The sequence below is a fragment of the Lissotriton vulgaris genome, chromosome 7, assembly GCF_964263255.1.
Source record: "Lissotriton vulgaris chromosome 7, aLisVul1.2, whole genome shotgun sequence".
Taxonomy (NCBI): Eukaryota; Metazoa; Chordata; class Amphibia; order Caudata; family Salamandridae; genus Lissotriton; species Lissotriton vulgaris.
The window spans coordinates 410,063,667-410,080,258 of record NC_141695.1 but is presented as its reverse complement, the minus strand read 5'-3'; the positions used below and the strand labels follow the sequence as shown (position 1 = coordinate 410,080,258).

The 16,592-nt window shown below is 40.1% G+C and overlaps 1 protein-coding gene across 5 annotated transcripts in view; it reads right to left on the bottom strand.

The window, feature by feature from the left end:
- The window catches only part of SACK1E (scaffolding CK1 anchoring protein E), a 395,123-nt gene that overhangs the window by 309,710 nt on the left and 68,821 nt on the right, over positions 1 to 16,592 (bottom strand). For all 5 annotated transcript variants that reach the window (XM_086930372.1, XM_086930371.1, XM_086930374.1 and 2 more), the window contains exon 2: positions 13,076 to 13,937. In XM_086930372.1, coding sequence (XP_086786498.1) covers positions 13,076 to 13,525 — 450 coding nt within the window. In that variant the 5' untranslated portion in view covers positions 13,526 to 13,937. The remainder of the gene's footprint in view (positions 1 to 13,075; positions 13,938 to 16,592) is intronic.

The window sequence follows — 16,592 nt, the reverse complement described above, 5'->3', positions numbered from 1 at the left end:
ACCACTGCCACTTTACCCCTGACTTATGGAGTTTCCTGTAGTATATTAGCAAGCTTATTTTATAGAAGCACTTTACAGTACTATTATTCAAACACTGACGTGATTTTTTCCGAACTGCCTATTCGGGGGCACCTGAATATTGTGCATGTCAGAAACGAAGTGACTCGTTACATGGGAGAATACTTTCTGACTATAGGTGACATAGATTTGAATGAAGCTCGAAGAGATAATCTGACTTGTTCATTACATGAGCAAGAAAAAATGTTCTTGAAAATGGCAGAAAAGAGAAGGGAGAGTTTCCAAAGAAAGGCCAATGATAAGAAACAGAAAACTCCTAAATGGGCTGAAAACATAGAAGGCACCTCAAATGGCGAAGCAAATCCTGCACTGTTGTTGGATTTTGAACGAAAAGGGAAACTCTGTCTTCATAGAGAAAAGACTAGTCATTATAACAATGTATTAATCGGTTCCAGTGAATGCGAACATAATTACAAGGTAATTGGAGGATGGGATTTCAAAAATGGGTCAGAACCTGTGTTTCCCAGAATTTATTATATATGTGGAAACAAGGCTTATTTCAAATTGCCGGATCACTGGTACGGAAGCTGCTATTTTGGCATTGTCTTCCTGAAAATATACCATGTGAACAACGCCGCTGGAAGCAATGAAAATACTAATGGTTTAGTGCGTAGTAGACGTGAAAGTGTAGGAGAAATTATAGGTGATATATTTAGTGCACTGATACCTGGAGTGGGAGTGGTTCTGAATACTCACCGTATCTGCAAATTATCTACAGTAGTGGATCGGTTGTCAACTGACACTGCTGCTGGATTCCTGCTGGTCAATACTGAAATGGTTGCGATCAGATCAATGGTTTTACAGAATCGCCTTGCTCTTGATACCTTACTGGCAAAAGAGGGCGAGTCTGCAGGATGCTGAAAACGCAACATTGTTGCACTTACATTCCTGATAAGAGTGTAGAAATTAAGAAATATGTACAAAACATAACTAATTTGGAAAAAGAACTCAAACCACTGGAGGATGATAGTGCCTGGAAGAGACTGACTGATGGTCTCTCCTCTGTAGGTAGTTGCTTTACTAACATAGGTCGCAGCCTTGTAGGGAAAATACTGATGCCAATAGCTGGAATAAGTCTGATTGTGTTCATAATAATAATTTGTTGCAAATGTCAAAAGTGTAGAAAGAAGTATACAGTAAATAAGAGAGGAGTCAAGAGAAATATTGATGAACTCGAATTAGAAGAGTTAAGAAACCAGATTTATAAAAAGGCCAAAGGTTTCCATCCTAATAAGGATAGTGAAAAAAGGCTTAACAACAAATTTGTTGAAATAGAAATGAGTGAGATGTGAGAAATTGAAGTTGGCATCTGTTTCCATTAATAGTGATGATAGTAAATATCATCAAAGAGGGGATTGATGGAGTAAGGATTCGCACATAAAGCAACTTGCTCTTTCTCATGAACCTCGTTAACTTGTAATAGTATTAACCAACCCTGTTCATCATTAATATTACACTTTTACAGTACACGCGGGTGTCCTAGAGATGCTTGCCTATGTGTTTATTAATCCTAACTCCGCTTGCATACTACAGAATGGCCGCTTCGCAGAAATTCAGTCTGCGCGTGCGTCGGTCATACCCATGTGATGTGACGCACTCGCAGATTTGGAGGGAGAGTTCGCTCATGCGCATTGTAGCTAAAAATGGCCGCTTGTCTGTAATCACGCGTTCTGCTTGCCCATGCTGCTTTGCATTTCTATCTATTTCTGCTTAACCTTTAATCGCTATAGATATTATGAAGTAAGGGGTGCAGTGTAGATTATCATGGTGTACAGTGTATTAATTTTTTCTGTGTTTCTAATTTGTTTTCGCTTACTTTTCATGTACCGCGTAACTGGGGGCCTGGGAGTTGGGGAGCTTCTCCATCTTGGAAGCCTATGTGGACCCGATCACGTGATATGAGGACCGGGCCTGGCATCAGTGGAACTCAGCCAGCTGGCTACCGAAGCTGAGACGCTCTTGGGAAGATCACCTTTACCCTGGGAAAAGATGCTGAATTTCACCTAAAATTGTTACATTTGTTTCTTTTCACTGTGTACTCCATTGTCCTCTTCTACACGTATGCCTGGGAACAGGAATGTAAGGGGTGGGTACCGTCATTTGAATATTTAATATGGGAACTCAGAATTTTAGGTGGTGACTATGACCTAACCACCTCTCCTGACCAATCGTAAGTTGGGACCCTGTCACTTACAACATTTTTGGGTGGTCTGGGGACCCAAAAAGGGTATATCTAGCCTAGTTTAGTTAGGGAACATTGTCTGACTTGTCCGAATAGCTGACCTGTCACCGACCCCACGACTCTATAGGTGATTGATACAGAGAGCTGCGGAGCGCTCTGTCCGATTTTTCCACAAACTCCAAGGGGTGGAAATAGTCTTAAGTGCTGGCGGAGCACTTTGCTGGGAGATTCGAGAACCCAATCGGGGTTACTGGCGGATTCCGTGCAGTGAGGGGGTAGCGCAGGCGTTGCATCCGAAGCTGCAGGTGTTGGTCGTGCCCGTTGGTGAGCCCAGTCCTGACCAAGTCCTGAGGGGTATCCTGTCCTAATTTTCCGTGAGCTGTACCTGCTCACCTACTGGCATCCTAAATCCTTGAGGGTCCTTGTCCTCGTCTTTTCCCAAGCTGACCCGTGGCCAGGGTTAGTCCTCATTCCTGTCCTAGGTAAATATACCTGTGGGTGTCCGTCTACTATCCTTTCCTTCCTGCTCTTTAATAAAGCCTCTATGCCCATGATATTCTCTCTGTTCTCTCAAATGATGCATATGCAAATTGTTTATTAGTATGTTCCAATTTTCCCCTTACTGTAGGGCATATTGAAACTGTTTTTTGTTTAAATAAAGTGTGATGAATATTATAAATGTGTAGGATCTAAGCTAGATAGACTAAGATTAGGGTTTGAATCACTTATAGGCTTTAGAAATTCACTGACTAATGTGTTCTAAACCTACCGTCCCTAGTTTAAGCCTGAAACTGAATAGCATGTTCCCTGTTACCCTTACCCAATAGAGTCCTATTTGCCCTCAATGGTGTTTTCTATTATCCATAGTTACATTATTTTTGTAATTCTGCTTATTGATGTTTTGACCAGCATTTGCCTTATACTTTTGTCACTTTAAAGTATACATTCTTACATAAAACCTTTAAAACGCCTCAGGTGTCTGTGGTCATTTAAGACTTTGAAATGTTAATTAAATGAATAGAGTAAATGTTTAGAATTATCTTGTCACCTACCCTCTGATAGCTCCTGATTCATCAGGAAGAGTGAGTACCTGTGGTAAGTCAGGTGCCATAGTAATAGTGTAACAGGAAACACACATAAAATACTGATAGTGGTGGGTAAACTCGCCCGACTCACAAAATTAGTGTCTTAATCACGTCATGGGCCCAAGTGCGTGAAAATCTGGTAAACTCAGAGCCGGGTGACCTGCGCGCCCTATCAGGATCACCGACCTCAAAACCCATGCCTATTACAGAAATCTGTGGAATGACATGCAACAAAATACCTGTATGTTGCTTGTAATGGTTTAGCAACTAACTGTTCAACGTTTACTGGCTTGAACATATGCTTTTCACTGTTAATATACTAAATCAGTTGCCTGTTCTCATAATGTTTCATAATATGCAGACCAGCTCTACGGCATTGGACTTAACATTATCTGAGTACCAAAGAGGCATTTAGCTTGTCACCCTAATCAATTTAGGCCTACAGTTTGAGCACAAGTCTTAACGATCAGACACACAGTCATAAAATTAGGCATATATAATTACGTATGAAATTTGAGCTGGCTAACAAAAAACTGCCTCTCCTAAAAGGACTACCAAAAATTCACACAGAGCAAACCTTCCATGTCCACGGTTTATCACAATGGGAAATAAACAGCAAAATAATTTCCTACTTTATTAATATTTGAGATTACATGAAACAAAATTCCTATCTTTAGGATTTAATGCAGAGTAATAACAATCTACACATAAATGTCTATCAACTTCAACATATACTTTTCACAAATAAGTAAATCACGACTGTGCCTTTTACATAACATTTCATAACAAACAGATCAAGCCTATAGCCATGATCATTGGCCATAACCAACTCAGCCCTGCTGTATTGAATATAAACTTTGTCACAAGCCAAAAATCACTATTCAAGCAGTATTTTTAGTGGAAGCACGCAAATTAAGCCCAATCAAATTCCATACTCAAGGAAACAAACATGTGGGTGAAGCTGAAGCACCTCTCTCAGTAGGATGCTGAAAGCTTTTTTTTGATGATCACATAAAGTCATGCAACAGTTTTACTGCCAAACCAGATCTAGAAATCCATGTAAATTTGTGTAGCCCTGGGCTCTCTCACATAAAACTACACTCTGAAGTCTAAAGCTAATGACTGCCCTCCTCCCATCAGTGCTGCTTCCAGAAAAAGTTGAAAACATACTGCTGCTGGCTCAGGCAGCTGGATAAATGAATAAAATAATTACAGCTGCATGAAGGGTAAGCATTTTTTTGTAAACGCATACAACTTGTGCCCAATCAATACATGTTCTCCTGGCTGCCAACTTGTGGACTGAGCCAAAGCTTATCTTCTAGTAGTGTTATTTCAAGGCCTTTTTTAGGTCAATCACATAATCTCTTGACACTAATAATTAGGAAGAATATCACTTTACATTGGTTCTCCCTCCACTTACTTTGATTTTTTTCGCAGTTTTATATAGTGAGACTAGACCCGAAGGTGCTTTACACATGATACACCAGGTCACATTATTTTTTTGGGCTGCAAGCAGATTAAGTGATTTGCCCAGAATCATAGGGTATTGAGAAGATGCCGAAAATCGAACCTGATTCCCCGGTTCCAAAGTTAGCAGCTCTGGCTGTAATGCCACAATTTTTTCATAATGCTTCTTTCAAGTAGTGTCTAAGTCATATGTTACGAATGCCTTGGAAGGGACAGGATGAAAATTAAAGCTATACAAACATTGTGCACTAGTGCAAAGCTAAACAGATTTTACTGGTTTATACTGCAGCGTACTTGCTCAGAATACAGAGATTGCAATAGCAGCGATTGTCTCTTAATAACAGCTTTAAATACACATTTATCAGTAGATTTATTTTGTCCACAAACATCAGCTTCCTTATGAAATATAATATTTTCCTTTTAGATAACTTTGATGCCCAAATATCAATTTGTGATTTACATAAACCTCTCATATGTATATTATTGGCACACATGAATTGTTCTGGTATGCATGCTCATCTGTCTCTATATCACCATCTCATGTCATGGCATCCTCATTATAAAAGGAACTATCACCCACAGTCCAAGGTAATCGTTATAAAGTTAGTGGCCACCATTATATCATGAATCATGCCCATAATATACATGGAATTAGCACCACTAACGCAATTTAGTCCACCACCATGCCAAAAACGCCCTCAATATGGCAGGAATTCCCATTTAAAGCCAGGTTCAGAAATATATTAGGGATGAAGATCATCATGCCATGGATGACACAACACAACAAGCAAAGAATTACCACAATTATGATCAATTAATAAATCAGGATTCGTAAAGCGCAGCAAATCACCCATTAGGACTGGCTTTATAAAAGAGTGTGTACCAACATATTACAGATGCTCACAATGTGTTAACAATTGCTCTTCTATACCAAGTGCCTACACAGTGTTCACTTTCACACACTGACAGTCATATATACACATGCATGCATTTAAACAAAGTGATGTACTCTGCATGAAAGCATAGAACCATCATTTTACGCCTAGTTCTGTAATGGGCCACAAACTGTGCAAGCGACCCTGAGTGTCCCATAAAACAAGCACAATTTGTTATATCCCTGTACTACCTCCCTCCCTCATCACACACAGTATCTAGAGCTTTGCAGCAGAGGTGGCACTGCACAACTTCAGACCATCAGAATAAAATGGGAAAAATAGGTTGGACACCATCCAAATGCCCCCATTGGTGAGCCACCCTAGCACATTTCCCCTCAATCGCCAAATGTTATTGCTCTCAATTACCAAACCTACGTTCTTGCATCACTCTCTTCTCTTGAAACTAAGGCTGACACTATTCTGGACTTAGACAAAGTGGCTGTATTTACTGTGCTGAATTCGATTGCTCAGATCACAGCTCTTGACTAAGGATTCTAGGCTGTCCTTGGGGACTTCAAACAAGTTTTTCTCTGCAGAAGCAGTGAATGGTGAAAGAAAAGCACGTGGAGGGTCATTCACTCTTTCACTGCATCACTTTTAGGCAACTGTGAATGCCTTTTGTCAAGAGATGTGGCAGCACAGCTGCATGGTCACACTTTATGCCACCACACTTAGCATGCCTAAGGCATGTATGCTAACAAACCAAGAGATAAACAGGCATGGAATCTCCATACTCACTGCATGCTCTCTCAACAAACGGAAGGAATTTCCAAAGAAAATATGTGTGAATGACATGTTATTTCATGTTAAATAGATTTATAATGCCCAATTCATCCATGAAGGAACAACCTTGCACAATCCAGAATTGACAGACAAAGAGACCAGGAGTGTGCAATTGCTTAAGAACAAAGGCTAAAAAAGCTAAGTTTTGAGGACCTTCCTAAAAGATAAAAAGCTGGAGAGGAAACTTAGGCGACATGGTAAGGCATTCCAATGTAGCTTTGAAAGATGGGATTAGGAAAACACCCCACTCCCAATTTCACTTAGTGGTGTTGATATCGATGAATGATGACATGATTTACAGATATTAAGATCCTCTGACGTTGATATAGTTGGATTCTGTTTCTCAAATATACAGGACCAGAGATATGAAGAGCACGAGGGACAGAAGAATTTACAAAATGAATTGGGAAGCATGGAAACCTGTGTTTAATGTTACAGATCAATCTTGTTGTAGTGTGTTCTGGGTTGTTTGTAGGTGAGAAAACAGGTAGCCAGCCATGGCTAAATACAAGGTGTTCCCTAAGACCAGGAGGCTCATGAGTGCCTGGACAATGGTGTGAAAACTATGCAAGGGTAGCAAGCTTAAGATCCTGCATAAGATGCATAGGCAAGAGTTGTAAATACTACAGATGGCAAACACCTAATCAATTGACTAGAAGCTTTTTGACTGTAGCGATTCCTGGGACAGCCTTTGGAGTGAGGGCCCGACCCAGCAAAGGGCACCACTAAGAGTTCTACCACATGGAATCAGCTTTCCCAATAGGATCACCGAATTCTTGTCACTTTTGTTGAGTTTCAGGCGATGATCCTGCATTCACATGGAGACCTCTGACAGACAATCAACAAAATCCTGTCTTGAGGCTTCAACATTTTCCTCGACTGACACAATTAACTTTCTGTCATCAACATAAGAAACAATGTTGAGGTCTTTACCTCATACTATGGCTGGGATAGGCGCGGCATAGACATTATGGCAATGGCAGAGCAACTTAAAAACCATGCTTTCGCGTATCAAAAAGCAGTGGAAGACATTTGGCACTAGGAAGAATGGAGATCTATTTGAAATGTTACAGATCAATCTCTTCACCGTGTTCTGAATGGTTAGTAAGCCTACATACAAGACATTCTCTTAGACCAGGCAGCTCATGAGTGCCTGGACACAACAGTGAGGCAAAAATGCATGGGTAGCTGGCTGCAGATCTTGCGTAAGAGACGCTGATACCTATTTTTTTCAAAAAAAGTTTTTGTCTAAATTGATTCCTAGATTATTGGCAGAGCTTTTAGAAATGTAGACAAACGCAGCAAAGGGGGCCACCAAGAATTTGACTGGATAGGATCTGCTTTCCCAGTAGGATCACCAAGGCCTTGTTGCCATTGATCCAGATTTCAGGTGGAGACCTCTGACAGACATTCAATATGATCCTGTCTTGAGGCCCCAACATTTTCTGCAATTGATGCAATTAGTTTTGTGTCATGAACATAACAAACAATGTTGATACCTTTAACTCATACGATGGCTACGAGAGGAGCCATATAGAAATTAAAAAGTACCAGACTCAGGGAATACTCTGCAAATGGTAGGATCCAGATCTGATCTAATTGGGGAGAGTTGAACATATTGAGTGAACAGACTGAGTGCGGTGTGAAGGAAGAATTGATACCACTTAAGGGCTTTGCCATAGAAGCCAATTTCATGCCAATGCTCTAACAAGATGGTGTGTCGAATGCTGCTAAGAGGTCTAAAATAATGAGGGCTGCTGATTCCATGATGAGGATCCAATGAAAAGCTGATGTTGACTATAACTGCTACCAAAGCTGTTTCCGTACGGTGGTTTACTCTGAAACCTGCTTGAGAAAAGTCCAGTATGTTGTTGCTACCAAGATAATGTGTGAGCTGAAAATTAATAAGCTTTTCAAAGAACTTATCCATGCAAGGAAATAATGAGATGGGCCAATACTAGGTTATAAATAGAACGTTTACCCCAGGTTTGTTTTAGCGGAGGAAGTATAAGGGCATTTTACCAAATATCAGAAATGTGACTGAATCAATGGAGCTAATAAACAATTCTGTTGCCGATTGACTCAGCAGAATAGCATTTGTTGAAAAAACATGATGGGAGCCGGGTCATCTGCAGACCTTTATTTGACCTTGGCCATTACTTTAGCCACTGCATCAGTTCTTAAAGTCTGGAATGCTTTACAGCCAAAAGAGGTGGAGTGATGTGGTCTAACCCAATTAGTTAAGAAATAGTAATTACTAGGTGGAAGAGCAACATCAGTGTATATTTATTTCAATCTTGCTCTTAAAATAGGCAGCTATGTTAAAGCATAGGGAAGCTGATGCTGGAATGAGTTGTTCATCCAGCAAAGGAGGGACCAATTCTTTCACTAATTTAAATATTTCACTAATGGATTTCTTACTTTCTTTATTCGAAGTGCAAAATGTTTTCTAGCGTATCATTTTATGGTAGCTTCTGAGTTTGGTCCTGTAGTTAGTTTTGTTAACCAAGTTTTTTGTTTTGTGCTACCATCTTTTTAAACGTTTGCATTCTCTTTCACATATTTTTTGTTCTGATGAATGCATCTAGTGACACTGGAGAATCTTTGTTGCTTACTGATTTTTAAATGGGCTAGTGTGTCAATGGCTTTTTCCATTCCTGCATTAAATTGTAAGTCTGCTAAATTGACATCAGTAAAGAGATTTATGAATTGACAGCTGTAATTCTCTTGCAAAAGTAATACTGGTAATATTCATTAAGCTTTCACTTTGGAGGATTGACTCTGGTGTTGGAGGCTGTGATATAAAGGAGAAGTGTGGCTCAATGGTTAGAGTGGCAGACACTAATGCAGAGATCTGGCCTGGGACCAGGGTTCAATTCCTGCCTCGGCGGGTCTCTGGCTCAATTTCCTCGGACCTGATAATTCTCACCTCGGTGCCTATTCTAATCATGGGCCCCACTCTGCAACTCTGGGCAATAGCTTGCTTAATCTCCACAACGGCCCCAACAGCGCTAGGATGCCTGCCTGCACCTTGGGGGTGCCCAGGAGTGGGCGCCTCACAGGGAAAAAGCCAGGAAGGGTTCCACAGCGCTATTCGTACAAGCGCCGGAGAGACCCCATGTGGGGTGATTCGGGCGCTATACAAATAATACAACATTTACATAATCAATGAAGAATGACAATTCCAATACATAATGATCAGTCCAGACTGAGGGAGCAAGAGTATCTGATCTCAACCACTCAATATTTGTAAGATTAAATTGAGGGTGTGACCATCTATGTTTGTGGGTCCAGTAACATTTTGAGATAGGTTTAAGGCTTTCATGTCATCAATAATTGTATTAGTGTCTGAATCTAGGTCCTTTTCAAAGTGGAAGTTGAAATCACCAATGACTAGGAAACATTCAATTTGATCTCAAGGGTGGTAATGAGTTTAGAAAATTCTGAATTGGCCTTCTTCCTTGATACAGGAGCTTTGTATATTAAAACACCACCAAAATAGAATGAACTCTCATAAGATATTTAAAAAAACGAATGTTTCACGATCATCCTGTTGGGGAAGTTTAATAAGGTGCAACTGAAAGTATCCTTAAAGATCGGTGCCAGCATGCCTCCTGTTTTGTCTTTCCAATCTACTTTGACCTTAATATAGCTTTCTGGTAAAGCAATAGCTATTTTGGGATTAATAGCTGAATTGAGGCAAGATTCGGTGATGAAAAAAATATCCAGTGCTAAGTCGCTAATCAAATCTCAAATTTGGGTTCAGTGTTTTGGTAAGGATCTCGCACTGATCCTTCTTTGAAAAATTAGTTAATGGCTGTTGGTGATTGTTCACTGGCCCCTTAGATATTGTCAAACTGCTACTAATGAGACCTCTGCGCTCTATTACCATTTTTGCACTGTCTGTCATTGTGATGACATCAGCTGTAATCGACAATGGCAATTCAAACAAGAGTAAGGTCCAACAGTTTTTTAAAGGATCATATATACAGCAATTCTGTTTGCGGCCACTTTAACTCTCCATTCACGTCATTATGTCTGTGTACATGAGAGAGTCACCCGGATTTTGGGTGGAAACAGCCAGGGGTTCTAGTCCGGTGTCGTCCAGATGCAGACAGGGGCGGATGACCTTGCCGCGATGTGCCTGCTGCGCACGACCACTGCTCAGACACACATTTACATTTAAATTGCTGGTTGGAGAACAAGACGACAACACAGAAACTAAGTGACACATCACCTCAATGATTCCTGAAGAACAAGGAAATACAGCAGATTTTCCTTGGTGCAAGTTATGGAGCATTCTGTCTTCGGAAGAAAAATGATCATGCCTATTCAAAGCACATTCTAGAAAATAAAGTCATGTTTTAAACACTCATTCATCTGCATTCTCATGTTTGAGTTTGGGCAAGGAGTTAGCAGTCAACGTTTCGGTCTTTTGTTCGTGACTTTCAAGACCTTCTTCAGGACAACATATATTTAGACGTAGCGGTGACCCCTTTTGACCGAAACGTCGACAGCTAAGTCCATTTCTACATTGTTTTTTAATTATGCAAGTGACCCTCACTGTAAAGGAAACAGGAGTAATTTGGCATTAGATTTATTTGATTGGAATTTTTTACTCAGATGTCAATTAGGACAATTTGTTTATTCCTTTTGCATTTGATTCTGTGATTAAGTCTAAGAAATGATTTGTACCCTTTGAAACTACAAAAATGTACATATATAAAATAATCTTTTTGATAAAAAAGATTTCCCGTGTTGCTGTTGTTATTCTGATTTTTCTTTTACTTGTTTGTTCTTTTATGTCACAACAAGGCAAAGTAAGAAAATATTTTGTACAGATTCCAATAAGGTTGGGCCAGATAAATTGATATAATTAGTTTGTCAATCTGAGTTCTGTGAACTCATGGTTTGAATAAATTCCCTTGCCGGCACCTTTTTCAAATACAGTATCTGCCCGAGCCCGCAAGGGTATATTGGGTCACCCACCGTTATTAGACGTATTAGAAGTAGCATTTCAGCAGATCACAAAAAATTAGAAAGAGCTAACCAAATTATCTCTCGAAGCATGGTGGTATGTAGTTTGCCATAACCATAGATTGGATACAGCATACATACCCTGTATCTCTTGCTGGGAAACGTTTAACCTTGTGGTCTCCTGTTACAATGTTTTTAGATGACCATGAAAAGGCCTCTTTTACACTTATACCTACTCAACAAGAAGTTCTTCAACCTCCTTGGGTTTCCCCTAATTGATAACAGAAATGCCTTAATATGCTTATTATTACTATTTTTATATACAGCGATATACATTTTTCTATGCATACATCCAACTTTTCTTATTCTAAACCAAGTATACCACCGTCTTTCCCCAAATGTATTTAGTTTTATCATTTTAATTCTACCCTTACTTTCCACTGTATTGCATTATATACTTGTGTCTTGACTTCTATTTAATAAACTTACCCTTTAAAACTTGAACAGAGCTCCAGCTAAACAGTACAAAAAACAGATGGATAAAGGAAGTCTGATCTCCCGAACCAATGGTATTTGCAGGATTTCACAGAGGAAAATCTCACATGCTATAAACATTCAGGAGGTTCTGGCTGAATTCATCATAGAATGGAATTGAAGACATAGAAGAAGCCCATAAGCAATACAAAGCCTGATTATAACTATGGTAGCAAGTAAGGCCCTGAAACATCACACTGTAACAACAATAGCTTGGGGAAGATCATATCTAAATTCAATGATTTACGATGAAAAACCTTCAAAATATGGATTAACCAAATTACAGTGAGGAAATTTAAGAGAGTGATGGAACTCACACCATGTGAAGATGTCATTGATGATTCTATTGAGAGGGCACTGTGCCACCAAAAACACAGAAAGCCACGCAGATTGAAATGGGAGCTCATTTCTTCACGGACAGACCTCATAACTAATGACTGCAACTTTCTATTCCTACCTTGTTGCTTCCTTACATCCAGACATGCAATGTCAGCAATTTCAGATGTGAATCTTAGACACCACGATCAAGTTCCAAGGACAGTCATTTAGGCCAGCTGTGGTAACATGAAATCAAAGATGGCTTTGCCCATCCCGGAAAGCCTATTTAACCATTTTAATCTGGTAAACACTAGTCATGAGGTAAAATTACAATATGCACCCATTCCACACTCGCTTCCAGATTATTCACAAAGACATTACAGCGGATGTTAGGCCTAGGGACACTTGAATTGCAAATCCAGCCTGGCTGCTCTTCCATATTACTAGCAAAATTCATAAGAGAAAGGAAAAACTTGTGGTATCAGAAAAACATGGAAAAATATAGTGGTTCAGTTTAATTATAGATAGTCACTTTTTTCAGAGCGTTTGTGTGGGCAACACAAGGTTTGAATTTTACCCTCAAAGAAAGCTGAAGTCATTGTACTGGAACCCTGCATCATTATATCTTAAAAATTACATTAAGATAATACTGGTAAAATCACTTTGCAAACCTGATTGACCATTCAGGACAAGTAGTGTATGCCTTCTCCACATACCTTGGTGGCATTCTGTATGGTGCGCCGCACAACCTCCTTGATGGGGGGAGTGTTCTCTGCAGGAGGGTGGGTAAACACCTCTGCACGGGTGATTCCTTTCCAAAGACCTTGCTCAGGCCAGCCCAGCTCCAAGACTGGGGTGGGTGTGTCAGTTTTTCCTGGCCAGTAGCTGAGACTCAGATCTTCACCAAGCTCAGGGTCCTCCTCAAGTTCAACTTCTTCTGGCTGGTAGTCCTTCACTAGACCCCTGAGGCAGGTAACTTCCTCCTCGGACAGGAAGTGGCGTAGCCTGTCCTTTTTAAGGCAATCATGGAATGCCTCAGGTCCCGAAGATAGTAGTGCATCCAAAGCTAGGCGCTGGCCCTCAGAGTAATAGAAATCAGGACAGGATTCAGTCACCTCCACGTAAGCCTCCTCTTCCTCTAGGCACTTTAACTGAGAGTTCGCCATCTTTACCAACTTTTCAGTTTCTTTATTACCTCTCTGGTTTTCTGTGCAAATGCTAAAGTATTTACTTTACTTAGTTCGTTCTCCTTTATAATTATTCTCTCTCTCCACCTTCTGTTGCTGTTTCTTCTGTTATCTTTTCTTCTATAGTCCTGAGCAGTTCTTTAAATTTAGTTTTTATCTCAGTTCCGCACATGTGCAATCCGTTCCCAGCTATCTTTCCTTATTTTAGAAAATTACTAACATTTTATAAAGACAATGTATGTAGAAGTTCTCTTTCTCTAGTGACAGAAATTAGTTCTTCATTTCTGACGATCTGTAAGCTTTAGCAAGGTCAGTCGAGTGAGGGTGGCTTCGATTCTGCTGCGTTGTACAGGATTTTGGGATTCTGAAGCAATAGTAATTAAGCCACGTTCTGTGGAAGAAAATAATATGTACATAAGAAGTCTTGTAAACGTACATGTTGTATAACAGACGTCTCATATATTTGCCAAATTAGTTTGCTTTGCATATACATTTGAATTTTGAGTCACATGACCACAAAATGCCTTGTCACACAGGATTATCACAGGTTGTAAATAGAGGTCATCTCCCTAGAGCCCAGAGTATGTCTGTATACTCTCAAAGCAGATACATACCATGGATTTCACACCAACGTCCCTCCTGATCCCACAACACAGTAGATTCAATGCGTCAATCACTCAAAGACCCCAAACCATCTGCACAGGGATCACCCACTCTACTCAGCTGTGATACTTGATGCCCAGATCACATCAGTGTTCCACCTGCAAAATATTCTCCTCTGTCTCCACATATGTCCAATCATTTAAGCTCCCACCTTTCTTTCTCCACCCATGAAGACAAAATTAATGGAAACAAAAACAAACTCTTTACATGAGTATTCCAACTACCTCTCCCACTGTCCAAAAACATGTTGCATGCTTCCAAGTTATCAACTAGCCAGAACACTAAAACTTAACTAGAGCCTGGAAATAACCATGAAGTTCATGTCACACTCTCTGTTTGGGCACTCCACCCACTTACCATCAAATAACAAACACCCTTCATAGATCTACCTAAGCCTCACGCTCGCCCCAAATACCAGTGCATTAAAATAAGGTACCATGCAGAGTCAACAGGCATTTTATTTCAAGTGTCATTTCCCCGTAGTCTGAAGCCCGATGAGGCCTGACCAATATCCCAAGCTCCCAGAGGTGGATTGCAGCAGTCATGGGGGGCTTCAAGGGGAGACAAAGAGGGGTAAGGTAGAGAGAAAGCGATCAGAGAGAGAGAAGAAAGAGAGAGGAGAGAAGGAGCAAGAGAATGGATGGATGAAAAGCGAGAGCTACGGCGAGGAGAATGAAGGAGTGGGCCTTGTTTAAGCATTTTTGCTTGGGGTACATATGGTTTCCAAGGACAGCCCTGGTACCAAGACTCTCACATCTTGCCTTCAACCTTCTGACTAAACGTAGCTATACATTGAGAGAATACGATGCACTTCCAGAGGTGGGCCCCATTTCACTGTTCAGTGAGCCAGACTATTGAATGCAGTTTTTATTTCCTAGCAGCATTCCGACAGAAACTGCAAATGCACCTCTTCTAGTTTTTATATCACCACGTCCTGATCCACAATACATAAGCCTTGTTTCGTCTAGATAGCGTCCCCTCTACGAACCCAAATCCACCAATTTCCATGAATGAAAAAAGCAAAATCATCACTTCTGGAACGCAGATGAAACTACATGTCATACTTGGCTTTGGTGACCTTGTATCACTGCAGCTGGCTTAGCTTGTTGCCTTAAGACGTTCACCATTTGTCCTTCAGCCATGGTCTATAACCTGGGGATAATCAACCACCAGCTCACACCAATTCCTTAAATAAATTGCTGACCATTATCCTTTTTCCTTCTTCCTCTTCTCCATCATTTTCTAATACCCTTCTAATGCACTGACTAGAGACCAGAATCTGGGTCTTAACTCCGAACTGATGTGCAAAATCGAAAGACTACAAAACATCGCAGCCCACTTCAACTTTTGCATTCATTGAACCGAGCTCATCATGTCAACATTAATGTTAATCTATTGGCTGCAAGGTAAACTAAGAATGGATTGTCGCTCAATGAATGACAATTACCGAGTCGGTAAATACCGAATATTACCGATTCGGTAATATTTACCGAATCATTAGCTACATCACATTTACCGCTTCCTAAATATCGAATCGGTAAAATTCGGTATTTAGGAATTGGTAATATGTGATTACCTGCATCTGGCCCCGAATCACAATAAAATAGTGTTATCCTCATCTTAGCACTGTTATTTATTGCTTTATGTTCTTTCTGTTGAAGGTTATTTAAGGGTGCCTGTTTCCAGGTAAAAAAATCTGTTTTTAAATCAGTTTGTTTTGATCAGTAAAGCTTTTTAGTTCCAACCTGCAAAGTCCTAGCATATGGAAACCCCTTACAATTACATTTCAATGTCATTTTGTTTACTTTATAGTTCTATAGGTAAATCGTTTTTAACTTTGGAGGTCTTTTAGATTTTGATTAGCTCTGCACAAATCCTCTGAAGAGGCAAGAGAAAGGCCCAATAAAGCTCGTCAAATTTAGACCTAAGTCTAAATTTGACGAGCTTTATTGGGCCTTGGCATCAGTCATTTTCCTCAGAGTGCTCCAACCAACCCAGAAGAAACACTTTCCATAAAAACTTAATTGCGGCCAGTCAGGCTTTAGTTTAATTGAATATTTAGCTAAGGAACAAGGACCTAGGGCCAGGTATAGGTAGCCCAATACCGGTCGGTAATGGCCGAAATTACCAAATTTCGGCCGTTACCAACCGGTATTGGGCATTTGAGATGTAGGGGCCAAATTTAAGGATTCCGTAATTTACTGAATCAGTAATTTAAGGAATCTGTAAATTACTGATTCCTTAAAATACCGATTCGGTAAATTACTGAATCCTTAATGTAGGGAGCACTCAAGTGAGTGCATTTCTGAGTTAAGGATTCGGTATTTACCACCAACTAAAAGTTGGTGGTGAATATCGAAAACCTTTGAAAAAGCAAATTTGT